General features: G+C 40.5%; 1 protein-coding gene across 3 annotated transcripts; it reads right to left on the bottom strand.

Annotated features, from left to right (window-relative positions):
- Positions 1-1,565: 1,565 nt before the first annotated feature.
- SMAD4 (SMAD family member 4) lies at positions 1,566-21,231 on the bottom strand. 3 transcript variants are annotated; one of them, XM_026092224.1, is made up of 12 exons: positions 20,711-20,803; positions 20,236-20,502; positions 19,619-19,793; positions 19,156-19,185; positions 17,330-17,545; positions 15,424-15,543; positions 15,182-15,292; positions 12,924-12,974; positions 10,707-10,890; positions 9,513-9,681; positions 8,059-8,197; positions 1,566-6,838 (listed from the first exon to the last, which is right to left on the bottom strand). In XM_026092224.1, exons 2-12 carry the CDS (start codon positions 20,260-20,262, stop codon positions 6,627-6,629), a joined length of 1,434 nt encoding a protein of 477 aa, XP_025948009.1. In that variant the 5' UTR covers positions 20,263-20,502; positions 20,711-20,803; the 3' UTR covers positions 1,566-6,626. The 3 variants fall into 3 exon arrangements, with proteins under 3 accessions (XP_025948009.1, XP_025948007.1, XP_025948008.1); XM_026092222.1 differs by lacking the exon at positions 20,236-20,502 and having other exon boundaries at positions 20,711-21,231; XM_026092223.1 differs by lacking the exons at positions 15,424-15,543; positions 20,236-20,502 and having other exon boundaries at positions 20,711-21,217.
- Between the last annotated feature and the right edge of the window lie 354 nt (positions 21,232-21,585).

Below are 21,585 nucleotides of genomic sequence, written 5' to 3'. Positions count from 1 at the left end.
CTCCTCCTCCTCCTCCTCGGCCCAGGGCTGGCGGCTCTGGCGTGGGCTCTTCTGGTTCCCCTCCCTTTTCCCTGTCCCAAAGCAGATGTTTCCGCAGCTGTGCGCGGAGCAACAAGGACATCTAGTGGCACCGTCCCGGCGGCTGCCGTGTCCCCCCCAAAGGCCCTTCCAGTGCCACGAGTGCAGCAGCCCACCGTGATCCCAAGGGTCACGGTTCACACGGCCACGCACAATGGGGATGCGGCAGCCGGACCCCCCCCCCCGTGGGGCAGCCAGACCAGGATCTGCACAGCCGCGGAAGGATTACAAACCCGCATTAACACGCTGGCCCGGCAACCGCTACGACACTGTGCCTTTTGGGGGGGGGGGAAAAAAAACACGCATTCTTCCATTTCGCGGGAGAGCAAAGACTTTGCATTGAAACCACTTTACTTTCAAAGGGCATTTAGTGCCCCGGGTTAACGAACCGGTCACCCCAGATGGCAGGTCGGCTCTGCTGCCCCTTGCTCTCACTGCGGTGGGGAGCCCCGCTTGTCACGGCGACTACCTAATCCCATAGATTTACATTGTGTAGCATTAAAAAAGGAAAAAAAAAAAAATCCTTCAGTGTCCCAATAGCTTAATCCCAACTTCATCTGACGGTGCTGTATTTAAGGTGTATCTATCATCTGCTGCACCTCACAGACCCTGTAAAATGCACATGGCATCAGAGAAAAAAAGCSTTTCCACACTGTTTGCATGTGCCTTGTAAACCTTCTTGCCAAGAATGGGACCAACAGGGTTTACGCATAGGCTAAAAGTTCAGAAAGAAACATTGTTTAGATATTAAGTGGCTTTGGCCCCCTTTTTGTTTCATGTCACTGATACATGTTAAGCCTCCACACACTGTTGCACCTGTATGAGTGGTGCAGCCTTAGCTCAYTTCAGTTAAAATGTGCAACATCATGCGCCAGCAATAGCAATTGCAATAGCAATTTATATTTAGCTTCGTCAGTAATTGCACTGACACAAGCCAGGCCGGGCTGGGTGCTCACCGAAACTGCAGACACAGGCAGAGGAATAGCTAGGACTCAAGGACCCATGAGAAGAGAGGAACTCATCGCCCACCCCAATAGACACCACGAAATTCAACAGCACCAAAGAAATGTCATGAATTTAGGCACCGGTTGCAACCTCTGCTAGAAACGCCGGTCTGAGCAACCAGGGAGGGAAAAAGAAGATGTTTACAGCKTCCAGCTGGAGGACGATGCAGATGCAAAAAGAAACACGATTTTCAGGATACATCATGTATTCCTGGTTGCAGCGGGATTGCTGGTATTCTTGAAGGCAGGGACAAGAAACGCTAGAGGACATCGGGGGGAGATGAAACGGCTTTACGTGGGTCATGAACAGGCAGCAGTGTTGCAGATGCATATCCCTCCTCCTGCTTTATTCCTACACTCCCTGAGCGCTGGTGCATGGCGGCCACAACCCTGCAGCCGCTCCAGACATCCGACACCAGTTTTGACAGCCAGACCGAAACAGTGTAAAAGCTCTCCRCTGAGTAAAATAAAGCAGCCGAACACTTGAATCTTTACCTTTTTTAATCAAAAACATACTCTGTTACAGAATTTCAGGAAAGTTAACTACAGTATATTATCCACAAACTAGGTCTAATGAAAAACATACAGTAAGCTACAAAGGAACTACTGGGAATTCTGTTGACCGCTTATCAAAAGGCAATGGCTAAAAGAACCGTTGTTTAGCTAGGCTTTCATGCTCAAAAAACCCTCTCACAGTGAGTTTTGGGTTGTGTGTACTTTGCAGCTATCGATTCAGCTGAATCACAACTTAGTAGTGCTACCAAACTTCACCAAAAAGACACAGAAAAAGGTACCGGAGCAAGAAAGCACTAGATGATTTTGGTGACCTTTAAAGAATTAGTCCTGTAAATTTAGGAGCGATGCATCACTCGTGCACAAGGCACAACAGCAGCCAACAGTGCCAAAATCTCTTGAGATTTTTTTTAGACAACAGTTCTACTTTCTATCAGGTCTCACCAAGTGAAACCTGGGGCATGAGCAGCGTGACACACGCCAACGGCACTGACCCAGTACTGCTCTAAACTTCCAGATCGTTTTCAGAAACGTACTATCAAGAACAGCTTTTTGGAGATGGAGGACACAGTGAAAAGGCACGTTCAGCATCCAAGTCCTACCCAACCAGCTGGTGCAGAAGTGCTCTTCATTGGTCCCACCCTTGATAGCTTCCTTGTCCAGTAACGAAGTGCTGACTACCTGCCTCAGAGGTAGCAGGAACCAGCTTAGGGCTCCAGAAGAACGCAAGTGCCGTACGCTAGGCAACCTGCAAGTATCAGCCCCAGGACCAGCGCCATGGTCCTCACAGAAACATTACCAGACATGGAAACACACCATAGTTACCAGCAGGACCCAACAAGACCATCGCTCTTTATGGTTACTTTTTAAGTCTTACTCAAAAAAAACAAAGTAACCTCTCAAAAATTGCATGTCCTTATCAATTCCTGACTACAAAGAAGCATCTTCTTACAATTTTATAGAGCAGACGTTAAGTTGCATGGGGCCTGAAAGGAGAAGAGCAGGGGGAGGGCGAGGAAAGAGGATTTCTTAAACGAAGTCTGAATCCCACTTAGAGGAAGGCCCATCTGGCTGCCTTTAATTGGTTGTATTAAAGTGACTGGAGATCCCAGTCACCCCACATAGCAGAGTAAAAATGCAAATTAAGGAGACAGACAGTCCTTTCTAAAGCGCTTACTCTTCGAAGAAGAGATTAAAGATGTCCCAATAAAGACCACCATCAAGACGTAAACAACATTTGAAGGGTTCAGAGGCAGAGGACCCCCCCTATTTACACTGGCATAGGAATTTTTTTACGGTTCCTAGTAAAACGGTCGAGGCAGTCATTCCTGAGCTAACGCAGAGAAGAAGCTGTCATCTTTAGAAGTGTCACAAGAAATAAGATGGTCTTAAAGGTAAGGCACAAGATTTGGACACACGTTCCATGACTACTGCTGCTACAGCCCTGTCCTGTGACGGGGCGAGACCTCTGCGCTCTTCGTCCGTCAGGCCCCTCTCCATTAAAGCAGCCAGGGCGCTTCCCAAGTTTTCAGCAGATTTCAGAGAGCCGTGAATCAATGATTCATGTTGCAGTCAGGGGGTCCAGGTCCCTAAACAGGCAGCTCATTCGTACCAAGCCCAGAAAAGTAACGTGAGGAACAAGCCCAGCAACTGTTTCTAAAGAGCACTGTTGAGCAGTTATGTCACCTTTCAACAGATTGCTGTTGTGTAGAACTGTTCTTAGAAGAGTTTTTTTAAACCATTCCTCTGAAAAGGTTTCATCTCCTACATTTCTAATATGCTATTTTAAATGCCCTTCTTTCAAAACTAACCATGCCATGGCTAAAGCCATCTAACCTTCAGGTGCTAATCCCAGCTATCAAGCACACAAAGTGAAACACAAAGCACTCTAGCACCATGTCTTCTAAGAAGTGCAGAACTTCGGGTGAGAAACACAAGCACCCAGCTAGTGGCAATTGCTTCACAGAAAGAACTAAGTGCACTAGACACGAGAACAGGATCACAAGCAATAGATTGCCAGCGGAACAAATACTTGTTCAGTTCACTGAATTTGAGATGCTCAAAAAATGAACAGACGACGGGATTCTGGCATTCTTGACCTCCCTGCCTACAGCGTGTATGGGATCTTCATAGCTGTCAAACAAGCAGCTCTCTTTCTTGAATTTCAGAAAAAAAGATGCAAACGCAAGACTGTCAAAGATTCAGTGTGTTGCTGCTGAAGCGCTTCCAATCCATTATGCACTGCCTTATCATAAGTGCAAAAATTAATTTAAAGGCGTATTAAAAATTAAGAATAAGATTCTTATATTTTTGTCCTGTATTTTGTCCTTGTTATGATTGCATCTGATTGTTGACAGCCTGGTAGGTAAGACAAATGGCATTTCATTATTTTTACTGCCTCACACAATGTTCAGATTTCTTCCTACCTGGAAACCTGTGATTTCTGGGTTCTCATAAACTCCTTTGACATTGTTGGTTTTTTTGTTTGTTTGTTTTTTTTGACTACGTAGTGTGTTGTAGCTACCATTCACTGTAGGTGGAGGCTAACCCTCGCAAAATCTCCATAAAAACAGTCTTATCACCTGAATTCTTTTCAGACTATAACACAGGCAAGAACACCATCAGGTGGAAGGAATCTCTCATTATTCTGTCAAAGTTTGGCAGAATAAAAACACAAGCAAATGGTACAGAGGATTTCTGTGAAGTAGCCCATGTACAGATCAGGCATCCATCAAGATAAGCACCTTTTGGAAAGGCAAAGTTATCTAGGGAACAAGCTCATGGATTCCTAAATAAGTGAACGCTCCACTCTGTTTCACCAGTCAGAAGGCTGGACACTTTCCAAAAGCCAAAGCACCACGTATCCAGCAGTAAAAGCAGGGCAGACGATTCAACAGGCAGGCAGGCAAGACGAACATGTAGCGAGGCATTACATTTCTTCCATCAGAGAAAGTCGTCTGCTGTGGATGAAGTGGAATCCAGGTATGTATTCTTCCCGGATAAGAAGGTTCTCAGAGGATGGAGCTACCAGAACCCTCTATTGAACATGTTCCTGAAGAATCTGAAGAGGCTTGGCTCTTCTTCTGTACTCAGACAAATTAGATAATTAGGAAAGAAAACAAACAAACAAACGGTTTTAACTAAGGCTTTGAGAAAAGTGAACACTAATTTTTCAAACATCAAGAAACTGCCACATAAGAGGCAGAAAGAAAAAAAAAAAGTGATCTCCTTAGAAGTTAATCTGAAGAAGGCAACACTATTAAAGAAAATACCGAGAAARCCGTTCCATTTCTGGCCATCACTTTGAAATCACGTCTTCTGTGCTTCCATCTGTAAAGCAGAAACAATGATTGCTGACTTCTTTCATAAGAATTTGAAAGCGTGGGGGAAGTAATACCTAAATGCTATGTGTCATAGCCCTCTACAGATTCCTGAATCTATGCAAGAAACTTGGCAAAAAGATCCTGAATAATCTGTTCCAAGACTTCCACTTATGTTAACCACCAGGATCGCGCTGCCAGATCGGCTCAGTGAAGCACAGCAGGCAGACTGAGCTGGCAGGGCTTGAACACAGCACTTAAGTTGGAGTCCACATATTTCGAGCCTGTTTAACTAAGTTCCAATTCTCCGCACACATGCTGAAAAATAAAGAATTCCTGCTCCCTCCTCACGCCCCATCAAATCGCTGAAAAAGATATCCTTAGGACATATTTATTGAGAAGCAGCAAAAGCAAGAAAAATTGGAATTGCTTCCTGGCAAACTTAAATCAACGAAAAATCCTACCACTATTGGCTGCTGCTGCTGGTCTTTCAAAGGAAAGTAATCCATCACTCTAGATCAATGGTTTCAAGGTGCAGAATTGTGTAATAAAAGCAAACTAAATTTATAAAAATCAGGGTTTTCATAATTTTATTTATACTATTAACTAGAGAGAAAGCATACATATTGTATCTGTCATACAGTCAATACATCTGCAGTTTTTTCTACTATAAATTCTCTATACAAAGTCATTGCCAATTGATACGGTCATTGATGGCATAGGGCTTAAAATAACCGAGAGGTATAAAAACAAGTTTGCCATCTTGCCCTGAGTGGAAATGGTGAACAGATACAAAAACTGGATCCTAAATATTGATATACGATTTAATGGTATACGCAAGTAAAAAGATTCATGCAACTTTTTAAAATACCTGCCAAGTTTTACTTGAGTAAGATCATAGAATTCAGTAGTAGTTATGAAAATATCTTCCTGCCATTAGGTATTCATTAAGCAATTTAAGTGGCAACTTTGCAGACTGGGTATTTCATGTTATATTTAAATTGAGTGCCAGCACTGAAAGTATCCATTTCATTTAGTGTTTCAAAACTCTTGTGTTTATATAAATAAAAATCTAAGATATCTTTTTAAAAACTAGTGAAGGAAAAGCAACATTTCTTTTCCTTGTTATTTCTAATCAATGCCAACAATGTATGTCCCATCCCTCATTTTTTGGCAGCTTCTACCATTTAATCTGGAAAAATCATAACAAGATAGTCAACAAAATGAAGAAGTCTTCTGTTAACTATTGTTCTCTAAAAAGAACATCACAAATCAGTTGGGATTTAAAAGTTGCTATAAGGTAAATGTTTATAACTATTAGAAGGAATTTTCAGATATAAATATATATATAATATATATTCTGCATACAAAAGGCTCCTGTGAGGCTTATCATCAAGTTGCCATAATAGAGAGGGAAAGTTTCAAAGGGAACAGACCCAATACTGTGAAGTCTCTATAAGGCATTCACCTTTTACTTTAAGCCCTGAGCCATGTTTTATGACAGTTAACTTCTGAAAATAACCGAAATCCAACTTCTGCATGTTCAGTTTCTTTCTGCTAAGAGCAAGGCGGCAAACACATTTTTAAAACCTGGTTTTAGAAGATTAAGCAGAACAAAAGTAAAATATATCTTCAGGTTATAAACAGAATTGTATTTTACAATCCACCATCCTCACAATATAACGGCCCACAGCAGTGCAGCAGAGGGATCTCAGTCTAAAGGTTGTGGGTCTGCGATAGGCATGGTATGAAGTACTTCATCTAGAAGCTGGAGGGCACGGTGTAGGTGAATTTCAATCCAGCACGGTGTCTCTTTGATGCTCTGCCTTGGGTAATCAGGTCCCCAACCTTTTACAAAACTCATCCTGAGTATGCACAAGCGGCGAAGGTCATCTACACCAATTCCAGCAGCAGCTGACAAACCTAAATGGGAGAGGTTTCGAGTAAGTGTTCACAGATGCGCTCTTTTATCATCTGTTTGTTTAGCCATTCCCGTTCGCTTAGCTGTTTCTCCACGTGCCATTCCCTCTCCTCATAGCCAAGGCCAATCAATACTTCTAGATCTGGGCTATAATGAATGCAGCAACGATTTCACATTTCTTCCAATTAAACTTTCTTTTTCATCATTCTGCAGTCTTTTAAAGTGTGTTAAATTGCAAGAGCTCCTTATAATGAAARCAGTCATATGATGAAACCTAATGTCTTATGTGACACAATACACTTAAACCCCACTTAACAAATCCAGTTAAACACGCTTATTCTTGAAGTTTGTCAAATGCTGTGCTTTTAGCATAAGAATTCAGATTGATCAGCCACAGGGAGCTGGATTTAAGGAAAAATTACACTAGTTACTTACTCTGATAAAACAAAAGAGATGAACACAGCAAGCAAACTTATAATCCTAAGTATGGCTAAGACAAAAGTTAAATACTTTCACCAAAATGCTTTTGGCATTTTTTAAGACAGCTGGAAAGATATGCTCAGCAATACAAGGAATCCAGAAAACACTTTGGAGCCTGAAGAAGTCTGACACACATAAACACAATTTTAAAAGTATTCAGAGATAATTTTAAGGATCTAGAATTTATCAACCAATAAAACTCTAGCCCAGAATAATTTAAGAACAGAAAAAGGAAAAAACATCCTTACACCCTCCTCCTCATCTTCTCAAGAACCTTAATATTAAGTTTCCTTAAACTGAGTAAGGGACTTGGTGGCCCAGTGCTCCCCCTTGTTTTTAGTAACATTTTTATAAGCTTAGCTCTCAAATATCATTTTTCAAACTTGGATCTGCTTAAGCAGCAGAAAGCCTCTCTCCATTTAAAGTCACACAGTTATGCTATTTGACCTTGTCTGTAACATACCCTGCAACACTCCTCCCAGTACAACAAGCAGCCGCTTCCAGGGCCGGTATCCCCAGAAGTTTGGGGTGAGAAACCGATGTGCAAAGCAAGTACAAAGGGAATGAATACAGCCCTAAACGCCACCTCAGCCCCATCTTGCCCAAATCCAGCCCCTCATTCTAAGCTTGTTTGTACTGTTGCAGGAAGCAGCGGAAAGTGCGCGTGTGCTGTTTAAAGGGAGAACAGRATTATTTGTTTTCAAAGAAAATTAAAGGAAGACCAAGCAGTTGATGTACTTACTAATGGCTGGGGCTATTCCACCTACTGATCCTGGTCCAGGGATGTTCCCTGCTACTGCTGCGGCTTGAGCAGCAGCAGCAGCTTGGGCAGTGGCAGCCTGCTGTTGCATCTGACGGTGACATTGGCGTAAATCAAAAACCTTTAAAAAAAATAAATATTGTACTATGTAGATTTGCCAATGAAGGAAAGAATTCCTCAGCCTCCATCCCCCATAACCTGGACCATTCTGCCCTCCCAAAGCAATGTGCAGATTCGTCCTTCACTTGGGCAAGAGCAAACCTTCCCTGACTAGTTTAATTTCTAACAGAAATAATTCATTCAAGTGATTCTTACGGACTCTTACCTGATGTCAGCACAACTGGCTATACCAAAACCCAATCATTTAAAACTGCCCGAGATGAGCAGGCTAAAGCAGTATTCTAGGTGGAATCGATTACAGGATCAAAGTCTAAAGGATGCTACGGGCCGATGAAATCCAGGTTTTAGTTAAATCCTGGGATTGCCAGCAGTTAGGCACAGAAGTAAAAACGGAAGCCAGCAAGTCCAGCTTAACTTTGTTAGACTTTATACCTTTTCATTGCTTTACTGAAACACGATAGCCAATTTAAAAAGAAATAAGAACAACTGATAGGCCTGCAGTCGCAGTAGCCAGGTTTCAGGTTGCTGGCGTTTTACATTTTTGTGGTCAGGCTGGGCACTAAGATATATCAAGAACTCGGTTCTCATATCAGAAAGCTCTCGTTAGAAAGAGGCTGGTGGTGTTTCTTTCACCTTCATTACACAACCTGCCTGCAAAAACAGAAGTTAAAAAGAATACAAAAACCCCAAATCACTGCAAATTTCATTTCAAACAGTTTCTCTCTAACTCAAGAATGATTTTGCAAGCGTGTAAGYTTATTTAAAGCCCTAAATAAAATTTGAAGTTTGGCAGAGGCACATCTAGTTAAGAATCTTCCCAGAAGTATTTGTTTCCAGGTAACTTTCTGTGACTTCTGCTTCATTAATTAGGTATTTTCATGTTGGTAACACTTTAAACACACACTTAACCACTCTTAAGTTGCATTTACACATACTTTTGTTCTGACTATTCTTGTTTGGGAGAGAAAGTGAAGAAAAAGATAATCCATGATCAAATTTTGCAGTAAATAGTTTAAAATCATAAAGCTGAAAATACAAAACCTGCTATGGAGATTGTTTGTAACAAAATACAAAATTAGTTGCTTCCCTAATACCTAAATGATACTTTCAGTTTAGAGTTATCAAAAAAAAGTCATTTAAGTGCCTTGGCAAATGGAAAGAGGGTTTTTGACCAAAATATTGCTTTTTTACAATGATCAAAGGTGAAATTACTTGGGTTGGATTTATTTTAGTCTCTCAAATCTTCTCTACCATTTACAAGAAACAAGTGTATGCTATTTTCCCCCAACTTTTTAATCYGAGAGCATCAAACCAACCTTTATATATGCACTTGGGTAAATCTTGTGAACAGCATCGCCTGGCGCACGTCCTGCTTCTCTATCCAGGTAGTAACTCTGAACGAAGACCGCGTGGTCACTGAGGCATCTAACCCACACGTCACCTTCTCCTTTGCACTCCAGCTGCACCCCTTTCCCTATGTGCAACCTTGAAAAGGAAAACAGCTCCAATGCACTTATGTTTACACACCGTAGGTTAGATCCTTGCTAAATAAACCATAGAACAAGTTGYCGGCTCACTAGCCCGTGATACCACAGTTTGCATTCAGAAACACTCCACTCGTACGAGGAGCTGAAATCAGAATCTCTTAACTATAATATACCATACAGTTATATAGAATCTGTAACGTCAAAAACCCATCTGTAATAACACATAAGATATATAGGAAACACAGAATGCAGAAGCAACGGTACTCAAGTAGTAACTAAAATAGCCGTAAACATGCTCACTAACACCACAGAGCTGGGATACCAAGCACACGTTCGGGGTGCTATTCAGAGGTGTAAAATCCCACAAGCGTTCTAATATAGGAAGCCACTCAAGTACAGGTACAAAGTCACATTTTAACGCAGAACTGTATGTTCTTTTAGATCACGTTACAGAAGCCTAGCATTTTGATGACCACAATGCAACTTTGATTTTCCCGATGCAACGGTTTTGAAGAAACGGAATCATTTTATTCCTTTTCATTTCAAAGAGAAAAAAAAAAGAAGTTGCAAGATCACTTAGGTTCTCGGTGCTTCCGCATCAAAGAGCATGCACAGTAACAACGAACAAAAATCCAGCTAGCTCTCTCTATCACCCTTCCCTTGCCACTTTGACAAATTTATATATTGCATTTATTCTCACATTACTTCATTTGTGGTGCAGAGAGCTAGTGTTCAGCTTGCATGCATAATGGCACGAGTTGCTAATTTTATCCTTGAAAGCACGGTCTTTGAAAGCAGTGAAAAGCAATGTGCTGCTGCAAAGCACTAAAGGTCTTTGTCACACAGTTCACATTTTGAATGCATTAAGGTAGTGGCCTAGAAATACATATTCTGCTACAGCTAACTCCGCTCAAAAGTACACACCATACTTGTAATTTCAAAAGGGAGACACATGCTGAAAACACAGCATAAAATATTATCAAGCACAACAGACAGCTGAAGCTTTTGGTATCTGCAGAATACCTTGCTCTCTCGATGGCTTCTGTTCTGTGCACGTTGGAAAGTTGGCCCAGGCAAAACCGGTCTCCTCCAGAAGGATCCACATATCCGTCAACAGTAACAATGGGACAGCTTGAAGGAACCTTAAATGTTTCCCCAACTTGCACATCCATTTCAAAGTATGCGATTGAACACCAATATTCTGGAGCTAAAGATGACAGACAATTAACAGACTGAAATGTATATAAAAAACCCTAAAAACCCATCAGAGATGATCGATTAGGCCTTTTGTAGCTGCATTTTTCTCTCAGAGGAGGAGTGCACATGCCCATAAGCAAGCTTAGATGAACAAAGACACGTTTACTAGTAGAGAAAACACTACATGCTACAAAGACCACAGGCTTGTAGGTTTTATTTGATCGCGTATGAATGCTAGCATCTTTACATATCCACTATGTTTTCCATATACAGTTAAGACGATCTCACAAATCTGCGTACAGCTTATAATTCTAGTTGGATTTTGTAAGCCATCTGCACCCCTGTGCCTTATGACTGTGGTTTGGTTTTGTACTCCTCTAGCATAAAGCAGTAGTATATATATGCCTATCCACAGCTAGGCTGACAGAAACTAACTCTCAAGCAGACCTTGCTTGAGAGAGAAAGGTAACCACCTCCTAAGTGAAGTGAGTTTTCTCCATCCTCTCTGCAAGGCAAACGGGCTTTGGAAAGAAGGGCAAAGGGGAAAAACATCTCAAAGATCAGATACTGATCTTATCAGCAAACAAGAAAGGCATCGGAAAAAAACAGCATTAAGCAAGGGAGCGGAACAAAATGACATGTTTTAATAACAAAGAGGAGCTTTAACTTGTGCTAGTTTAAAAAGAAAAACTAGCTACAAACAAAAGATGGCGCTTGGAAGGAGCTGCCACGTGAAGAAGGGAAACCCTGACTCCTTAGAGGATGCTACTGAAACCCAAATGCTCAAGTAAGGAAACCTGACGACACAACATGATGTTACGTACACGAATCTGCCGCTTTTGTGCTAGCCGAGAGCAATTGGCTTTTCAAGTCCTCTGCAAAGCGTGTTGTGAGCACTTTAAGTGTTAGAGTTTCTTTATTCAGACACATAAATCCAAAAGTTTCCGTAAGCTTAAGTTACTGGGGGTTTCAGAGACTTGCAGCACCTTTGTGGACCATTTCCACAAAAGGATAATACACAGCCCGCACTTCAGCGGCTCGTTGAAGAGGGCAAAGAAAATTATCAGTACCGTGTACTCAATTTAGGGGAAGCTGAAGCGACAGGACCTACACCTGCCTGGTAAGCAATCAGAAAAGAGAGCTCTTCCACTACCATTAACATAAAGAGTTATTCATTCATTTCAAACAGAAGCACATAAAACAACAGCACAGCAACTTGTCTTGAGAAACCATTATTTTGTTTTTATCAGAAAAGAATAAACCAGAGTGTTTGAATTCCTTAAAATTTTTCATTTTCAAACGAATACTCATGTGTCTGAGGAAATGATATTAATAGGGTGAAAATACGTATCGAGTACAATTTAGCTACAGTTAAATCCAGCCTGCAATTATCGCCCGTTCATTTCTGGTACTGGTTTAGTCACTGGCCAACGAAAAGTTACATTTTTAACCTTCTCGGCTGCGCAGCTCTCCCGGTGCGGGCGGCTGCTAACAGTGGGACACCACCTTGCACCCGCAGCGAGGCCAGCGCGCACCGCCGGGCAAGGCCCGCTTGCTTTCCCAAACTGCTCCAATTAGCGACCGTTAGCGAAGCCTCTGCGCTCTGATCCAAGGAGGGACGCAAGCGGCACAACGCTAGGTAGGGCAATACCTATCCTTTAGGATAGCGGGCGGTGATGATGGACTCCTAGCTCCGTGATGCTTCTAAGCAGGCACAAAAGCATAGTCAGGCTCCTAGAAATTTCAATATCCAACCACTGGCTACGGAGTTCAGAAACCTCCAAGACTAGACAGCAGCTCAGTGCAGGTTTGAGGATTGTGATTTGATTTAGGAACCTAAATTAAGCTCAGTTCACACTGCTTTAAAACACAGAGGTGCAAATTCAAAAGGAGACTCATGACAAAAGGGTTCCTTCCTCCTCTCCTCCCCTTTGGAAAACATAGGACACATATTTCAGAGTACTTGCTATGAGAAATTAGACTCAAAACAAAGTTATTAGTTTCCAGAATACGTAGCGCACCATTTTAGAAGATTTCACTTACCAGGATGATTTGATATAGGAGGCTGGAATGCAAGTTCATTGTGAACTGGCCCTTTAAAAGAAAGCAAGCAATTTATTTTACATGAGGAAAAATATTTTCTTTTTTTATTCTGCTTTCCTATGGAAACAAGGCTTGTGAGAGGATGCCAGATTCAGAAATTTTGGGGATTTGTGATATACTAGCCAAATCTGGCAGAGGAGATSAACGTCCAGAGAAGAGCTACAATCTTGCAGGCTGCCTGAAAATTCAGGAGTTGAATAGAGCAAGCAACTCGGTTAGTATCCCATGAGGAAAGGCTGCAGTATAAGCATAACAGCTATCCATGCTGCTCAAGCCAGAGCCAGCTCCAGGAGACAGCAGAAACTAGGTGTATCGTGGAGCTGTAACAGAAAGATGACTTAGGCTTCGGTCCCAGCTCCAAGTTGGGCAAGGAGAGAATCCCTGAGTAGGGGCACGTGACGTGATGCTGCCAGAAACCAAGCTTTATTGGTTTCACCATTCACAGAACAAGTTGCCCAGGATGCTGCGGACTTCAAAGAATCACAGACTGGTTGAGGTTGGAAGGGATCTCTGGAGGGACCTACAACCCCCCTGCTCAAGCAGAGTCACCTAGAGCAGGTTGCCCAGGACCCTGTCCAGACGGCTTCTGAATATCTCCAAGGATGGAGACTCCACAACCTCTCTGGGCAACCTGTTCCAGTGCTCTGTCACCCTCACAGGAAAGAAGTTTTTCCTCATGTTCAGATGGAACTGTCTGTGTTTCAGTTTGTGCCTGTTGCCTCTCGTCCTATCGCTGGGTGCCACTGAAAAGAGTCAGGCCCCATCCTCTTGACACCTTCCCTGACTTGGCCATACAGAAACATTTTCTGAAGACAGGAGGGGGGCAAAAAAAGCCCTAGAAAACTAATTTTCTAAAGAAAAAAAAAATTGAATATGGTCTTGGTAAAGGTCAGTTTGTTCTCTCCACTTTTGTAAGTTAAATAAGTCCCTTACAGGCAGCACAGAACAAGGAGACTTAAACATAATTTTGTAAGTAACGGCAGCTTCTCCAACAAGATGTCAAAACAGGCGTTTTTGGTAGGTGTCAAAAGATGAGACTTTCTGAAGTGAGAAGAGGCAGCAGCCAAGAAAAGCACTATGTGGTATCACCATTCAGTTACAAATATTAATTATGGAAAGATACATGCACTGAAAGACATTTATAGAGCATCTACAGCACCAGTACAGTTTTTCAGTCCTGGTATTTCTGACAAGAAAGATGAGAAATGAAGTGGGATCCTAATAGAACAGAATAATTAAATTTAATAACCAGATCTAAAACACAATTTTTCTTCATAAAGACAACTTGGAAAGTCATTCTAACATTACCTCACATTATATTCTCTCCTCAACTAGCCCAAGAACAACGACTGCTGCACACAGATTAACTGGTTAAGTACTATATTAGGAAATCCAGAACTATTCCAGCTTTTTGCCATTCCTGAATGCCAAAATTAAGAAAAAAAATTTATCTGGAGGGTTTTGGGGKTTTTTTTGCACTGTACTCTTAAACAATGCACATATTCTGCTAGGCACTTAGAGCAGAAATTTGGTAATTTTTTTCCTTCCCCAACTCCTGTACCATAACAGGAGAGGTTACAGTCTTATTTCATAGCCCAGAGAGATTTTTCAAGTTCGCGTGCCAAATGCACTCATGAATCAGGCTGTCGCAAGACCATTCTGCTGACAAGTATTTACTGCACAGGTTTTCAAAAAGTTCTTTTAAACTGGCTAGTACACATGGATGAACATGTCCTCCAAAGTTTAGAGTACTCTATTATTAAGACAAGATGAGACTTCAAAACTTGTAGAGAACAAAAACAGCAACCTCAAAATTTTGAAGGAAAAAGATCCAAGCAACACATTCTGCATCACCTTTTGGACAAAGGTTTTTCAGTTCCAAGGAAGTATTTATTGCAAAATTACAGAGGCTTATAAACCAGAGGTTTAAAAAGGAAACATTATTTTTGTTAGTTACAGTAAAACAGCTACAGTGTAGATGGTGTCACTATAGCTATCTGAATTTTTGGTCTCTTCTCTGCTGCTTTAACTGAAAGAAGTCCCTTAAGCTTGTACATTTAACTGTCAGAATATACTGTAGTAACTGTAGTTTCATAACAAGAAAGATTAGGTTTTGGGGGACAGGGGGAGTAATCACAAGCGAGTTCCCACCATTAAAAATAGTGAAAATAAATGATTTTCTAATCTACATTACTTACAGTAATGTCCAGGATGCATAGGTGGATGATGCTGAAGATGGCCATTCTGGTGGTGAGGTATGGTAGGTGTGTAGGCTGCCGTTCGACTTCCAGTCCAAGTTGTAGTACTATCTAGAAAAAGAAAGGAGTTGTTGGTTTTWAAGGGAGCTTTTCCGCATCTTATTTCTAATCCTCTATTTCTCCTGAACATTTGGAAACCGGTTTTAGAAAACTAAGAAGAGTGCACATATGTATATACTCACTGTGACGGTAAGTAGCTGGCTGAGCTGTAAACCCATTCTGCTGAGCTCCTGGCTGAGGCCCTGAAGCAATCTGTAAGAGTCCATCACTATGGCTACCTGTCAATATACTGGGAGGTTGACCTGGTAAAAGAACACACTACCTATTCATGAACGTTCCAAAATTTTAATTAAGAAGAGCTCAGCCCTACTGGGTAGGAAAATACACCCAACTGAGGGCACTGCAATACACAGTTTGTTTTCGGTACTTTTTTTGCACCCCCCAGAGTGTCTTAGGAAACTTCGAGCAAGAATGCTTTTTGTCAGCTAATTTCAACTCCGAGACACCCTTAATATTTTAGGAGTAGAAGTATGCAGAGAAGTCTACTTATCGGCAGCATCTTGGTTTTGTTCACATCTCATTTTTCAATTTGAAAGGAAAGCAGAGGTGCTAAAGGTTTTATTGAATATGCAGGCCAACAGTTTGCCCAATAAGTGCTTATTTTCAGCGTGTTATTACTACTCCTCCTAATGAGGACACTCGCTTAAATATGTGTTCCTCCAAAACATACTGAAGAGTATTTTATTTTTACAAATAGTGCTGGAACACAGCTGCATACATCACTGGACTCCTCTCTGGGAAAGCTGTTGGGGTTTGGGGGTTTTTTTGTTTGTTGTTTTCTCCCAAATAAGTGATTCAAGACTTGTCTAGGGTTTAAAGTAAAGCTACAGAAATTTCAGAACAGGTTAACAGAATTTGATTTTAAAAGGCTCCAGCTCAGCCATCAACACTAAACTGATAAGCAGTTTCACAGCTAGATTTGCACTCTCAAACTCGTCTGGCCAGCAAAACTTAAGACATTCAAAACTTGCACTAAAACCTAAAACCGAGGTTTTTCCTGTCCCCTTGGCTCCAACAATTATAGCGCTGATGAGAAAAAGTTATTGCCTTTGCACAACAGTTTTTTAATCAAAACAATTAAGCCACCTATCCTTTTCTTCCTCTGGAGAAACATACAAACAACATCTCTCAGCCTGGCAAAACTATCATTAGTTTTAACAGAAAAGTCAGCAGCTAAAATTAAAGAACATAATGATAAATATCATGCCACCATAATCTAAAACTGACAGCATGAAATCCATTATATTCACATACCTTTGATGCTTAAGTGATGCAGAGTATACGAAAGCCCTCCAAACTTCGTGGTTTCTCTAAGTTAGGGCTGCAGGACAGTGCCCAAGTAACATGGGCATGCTCTACTGTCCCGCTAAACTCAAGTGTGAGGTTTGATGCTGGTTACTCTTCCATGTGTTCCAAATACACACAGAGCAGTCAGAAAAAAAACTTAGATACAGCACCTTAATGRACTTACGAAGATATTAATTAAGGCTGTAACTTTGGCAGCACAGTGGGCAGTTACAAAAAGAAGCAGGTGAAACCTGGAAGACTCATTCTCTCAGCTTAAAACCCACTGAAGAGAATTGTCTGGGAACCTCCCAATACTRCCACCTTCAAACAAATCAGTTTGTCGCCCCACTTGCTGTTGTAATAAAATATTAAGATTCTCCCATTACTACAGCAATTATTCCAATATCAGCCACATTACTTTGCGGCAATGGTCAACAGCTTAACATTGTATCACTGAACCTCTTGGACTATTCAAACCAGTCTTGCAACATTCATGCAGCGTCAGTCTCATCGTTGAAAAAGAAAGGGTTTACTAGAGAAGGTTACTCAGATGAAGCTGCAAGTAAATCCTCATTTTAATGCTTACAAAACTGCCTAGATCATGTTATCGCTATATTGTATCAGTGTAATCTGGCAGCAATACATCTCCCGTGCGAGACCTATTTTTGGCAAGATCAGCGGTTATCTTTAGCTTTTCACATTTTTACGGTTTAGTATTCCGTATAATCTCAATGATCTTACTTGTTGAAGCCACAGGAATGTTGGGAAAGTTAGTGGTGCTGGTAGTGCTAGCCTCAGCAGGAGCTAACATGGCCGGGGTGCTGTAAGGCTCTGTAGATGCTCGGTTACTTGGTGGATGCTGGATGGTTTGGACTGAATGGCCTTCAGCAGACGACAAGGACGGCTGCCCCTCGTAGTCATGAACGTATTCATCTTTCACCAACATGCTTGATGGAGCTGTGAAGAAGCAAACACTTAAATACGCAAAGCAAACTTATTTGCAAGATTTAACTATAAATTGCACTACTACTTTCAAGCAATAACAATGCTACTAAAACTACTGGGTGGAGCATTTAATCTATATGAACATTGCTAAAACACTGAGAAACATCCTTTAAATTACAAATAAACACTTAAAACCAGCAGCAGGAAATTTTAAAGCATAACTGGATGGCAAACCAAAGCATTTATTTTGCTTACTGCTTTCAAACAAGCAGTTTAGCCCCAAAGTAGTACATTCCCAACTCATTTTGCTTTCTATTCCGTCAGTGCATGATTGGACATGGTTAAAAAAAGGAGAGGGGGGAACATGCTTTTTGACAAGTGCCTGAGTATATGTTACTGCAGTAACAGAACAGTTCCTATTAAAAGAGTCAGAACATACAAGGCATAAGCTTCCTATGAAAAATATAATTCATGAACACTGCATATAAAAACCTTTAAGTTTCCCTTAAAAAAATTTTAAGCAACTCCCATTGTAATCGACCAGAAACAACAAATTCACATTCAAAGATTATATAGCGCCTACTCCACCTTCTCCAGCGTAGCCATTAATTCATAATATTCCACATACAGCATAAGGAAATTACTACCATCACCACCACAAGAATTTATTTCTACATATTCTGTTGAGCATGTTAAACTCTCAARCTACATTAAATCCCATGTTCATTTTTAAAGCAGCCTTAAATATATTAAAATATGACTGTAATTTTCTGTCTCCCACTGCAAAAAACCAGTAGCAYGGCAATGAAAGACATAGGTACTTAATTACCGGTCTTTATGTTTTGATACTGTATAAAAGATCATTTTTCAGAAAACACTRGCAACTTATGCAAATCAGCAGAAATGAACACCCAAGTTAAAGCTTACATTAGCAGTTTGATTTAAGTCACTTTTGCTTGAACATTTCTAATAACGTACAAGCACAGGGTTACAAAAATCCACTTCTCTATGCATTTCCTCTAAAAGAAAGCACTCTAGTTTTGAAATAAAGCAGTTACCAGCTGCACAGTTTCAGTGATTCCTGACTATGTCAAACTTAATGTCCAATTCCTCTCAAGTTTTAAACATTTCCCCCATAATTTTCAGAGCGAGCAATAAGATTAGACTGCTTCATTCAATTGCATATTAATTGCGGAATTTTTATTTGCAAGTCCTACTGTTTACTTGCTAAACTACTTATTAAATAATAAGCATCTATTATTCCCAATTCAGGTAATTAGTATATCATACTACTACAGGTGTTTTTTTATTTGGKTTTTTTTTTTGTTAGCAGCATTCCCCAGTGATGACTTTTTGGTTTTTATTTGGTGAGGTTTATAAGTTGTAGGTGATGAAAACAGGACATACCTACAAGCTGAACTGAGGTCTTTACTGAAAGGATCGATCAATATATTAGCCTCTCCTACACTGCTTAAAGTTTTCCAGAACTGGTGAGATAAACACATTTCCACCTGCTCTTTATCCTCCCTCCCCAAAAGATACATAGGTGTAAGTAAACTGAGTATATATTTAAGAGTCTAATACAGTTTGTACCCATAGAAAYGGTAAACAGAACTACTTACTAGAACTCTGTAGTGTCAGTCCTGAGAGATCTTTATAAAAAAAGAAAAAAGAGAGAGAAAGAGAAGAAAAARGGGGGGCATTATATAAACACAAGTCTTTAACAGTGCTTGGACATCAAATTTATAAGCCTACACCAATCACTATTAAAGACTCCACATACTATACCCCTGCACCACACAACTCTAGATGCTAAATTATTCTTGGAAAACAAGCTAACGATCAGAATTGTGCGTGAAGTCAATGATAAAGCTAAAACAAAAGCCACAAACTGTTCTTTCAAATTTGGAACAAAGGTATAACAACAACTCCATTAAGAAGATGGACAAGAGCATGTGAGAACAATCTATAATTAGATCATCAAAAGTTAACGTTTCTAATTTAGGCCTGTATTCTCTAAGATCAAAGGAAAACATTTCTACATCTTATTCCCACTGTTCCACTTTACATCAAGAATCTACTTACCGATGCCAGGCGATACTACACGCTCATAATGGTAAGGATTTACACAGACACTGTCACATTTTAAGTCAAAAGCATACTGACAATATTTAACATGCTTGAGTTCATTTTTATGAAGATCAGGCCACCTCCAAAGACGAGCGTAAATCACATGAGGGAATCCCTTGCGACCAGCCACCTAAAAAGTTAGACACAAAAGTTGATTGGGAAAGTAGCAAGAAATTTCCCTTTACTTAGTGAGGAGCAAAGCTGGAAGAAGAAAAAAATAACACAACTTTTCTCCATCATCAAAATATGGGGGGGAAAAAAAATGTGGCACAGTTTACCGAAGATTTGTACTCAATGGAAATAAGTTTCAATTAGGGTTTTGCTATGGTTAAGTCAACACTGTGATTCTTCAAGAAAAATTACTGGATACAAAATGGCAGAAGCAGAATTTATGCTTAATGTAGTATGTATGTTCACCTCCCCCACCATGGATGATGAAGGATCTTTGCTCCAGAAGAAGAGGAACGAGGTACTAAGCTACGCTAAAAGAAATTTGCAAGTCGAAGAATGCCAATCCATTCTAAAATGAAAAAAAAATGCTTCTAGGGTAGACAGAAAGCTAGCCAGCAAACCTGACATCTGTCCTGGAACAGAGACATCACAACCCAAGCTATACAGGTACGGAAGTCCTGATGACATCGGCTAACGTAAATCCTCAGTGCAGATCCCCTGCAGGATCTCCGCAAGGGATCACAGGTCTTCACACTGCTGACCAACACAGAGCTAACAGAAGCTTGTAGTGAAAATACCAGGATAGACAACTGAATTTGTTACGTGAACCTGCTTTTTACTGCCACACACACACTCATTTAGAATGGCTGATCCAAGGCCTTCTGCTCCTTTTGAGAAAAAAAAAAAAAGAAAAAAGAAAAAAAAAATCAACTAATGCAGCAGTCCAGAGCTCCAGCCACAAAAACATGCCTACAAATGGGGGTGAGGGGAATGCAGCAGAACAGCTACTCTTCCTCAATACTCTAGGATCCTGTTTCACTCACTTTTGCTCCAATTCCACTAGGAGGAAAACGTCTGATTTGCACTTGTACTAACCTGAAGCCTCCCATCCAGCGTTCTCTGTATTGTAACACACTTGCTAGGATGAGCTCCATTTGTAGTTATAGCTGTAATCAAAGAATCCAATTCATCTTTTTTCTCCTTTAGCTTTTTAACTAAACTTTCAATTGCGCGTTTTGCAAAAGTTTCACTCTCTCCACCTTGTCGATGGCACATCAAGCTGTGAACAATGCTCAGACAAGCATCATTACTTGTTGGCGTGTTAGTAATAGACATATTGTCCATTTGTCACAGCTTTTTCTTTCAGATCAAATGTCAGTTTTGGGGGCTGTTATGATTTTCAAGCTGATGAACAAGAGATGATCCAAGTTAAGTGTTAGATGTACTGTCTCTTGGTAAAACCTAGGAGGAAAAAATATCTACATTAGAATTGTTTTTTAACAAATTGCAGATCATGTTTCTAAGGAAGTCTGTGGCTTTTTGTTTCTTTTATTTTCAAGCTAAGTGCAGGATATTAAAAGCACATAAAAACTGTATTGCTTGTCCCATGATAGCTAAAACATGCTTAAGACACTGCCTGTACATTTTTAGATATAAAAGCTCTTTTTTCCCTAGTAATAATATTTAAATAAAGATTATATTTTATATACATGTACACAGAATATGTACATATAGAAAGGCATGGATTATTAGATGAACAGGCTTTAAATTCGGAAAAGGAGAACAGTGACACTGATTTCCTATGTTTTCTACTGGTAGGACAAAACCAAGCAAAAAGACTGACTGGGAATCAAGGGACATTGATTTAAACAAAATTTAAATAGTGAAGAAGCATAAATGTAAATGAGAATCATGTGTCAGCTGTACTTAATGATCCTGTTAAAATATTTCAGCTATGTTCTGACTTCAGG

The sequence above is a fragment of the Apteryx rowi genome, unplaced genomic scaffold (genome assembly GCF_003343035.1).
Source record: "Apteryx rowi isolate R43461 unplaced genomic scaffold, aptRow1 scaffold_95, whole genome shotgun sequence".
Classification (NCBI taxonomy): domain Eukaryota; kingdom Metazoa; phylum Chordata; class Aves; order Apterygiformes; family Apterygidae; genus Apteryx; species Apteryx rowi.
This window is presented reverse-complemented; position numbering and strand designations above follow the sequence as displayed.

Bases quoted from the DNA above. Each gene is read 5' to 3' on its own strand.
- SMAD4 (XM_026092222.1), bottom strand. From the start codon at position 20,959: ATGGACAATATGTCTATTACTAACACGCCAACAAGTAATGATGCTTGT. The intron at 12,975-15,181 runs GTAAGTAATGTA...TTTCTTTTAAAG, and splicing joins TATGCATCCTGGACATTACT to GGCCAGTTCACAATGAACTT. The intron at 10,891-12,923 runs GTAAGTGAAATC...TGTCATCTTTAG, and splicing joins TCCTATATCAAATCATCCTG to CTCCAGAATATTGGTGTTCA.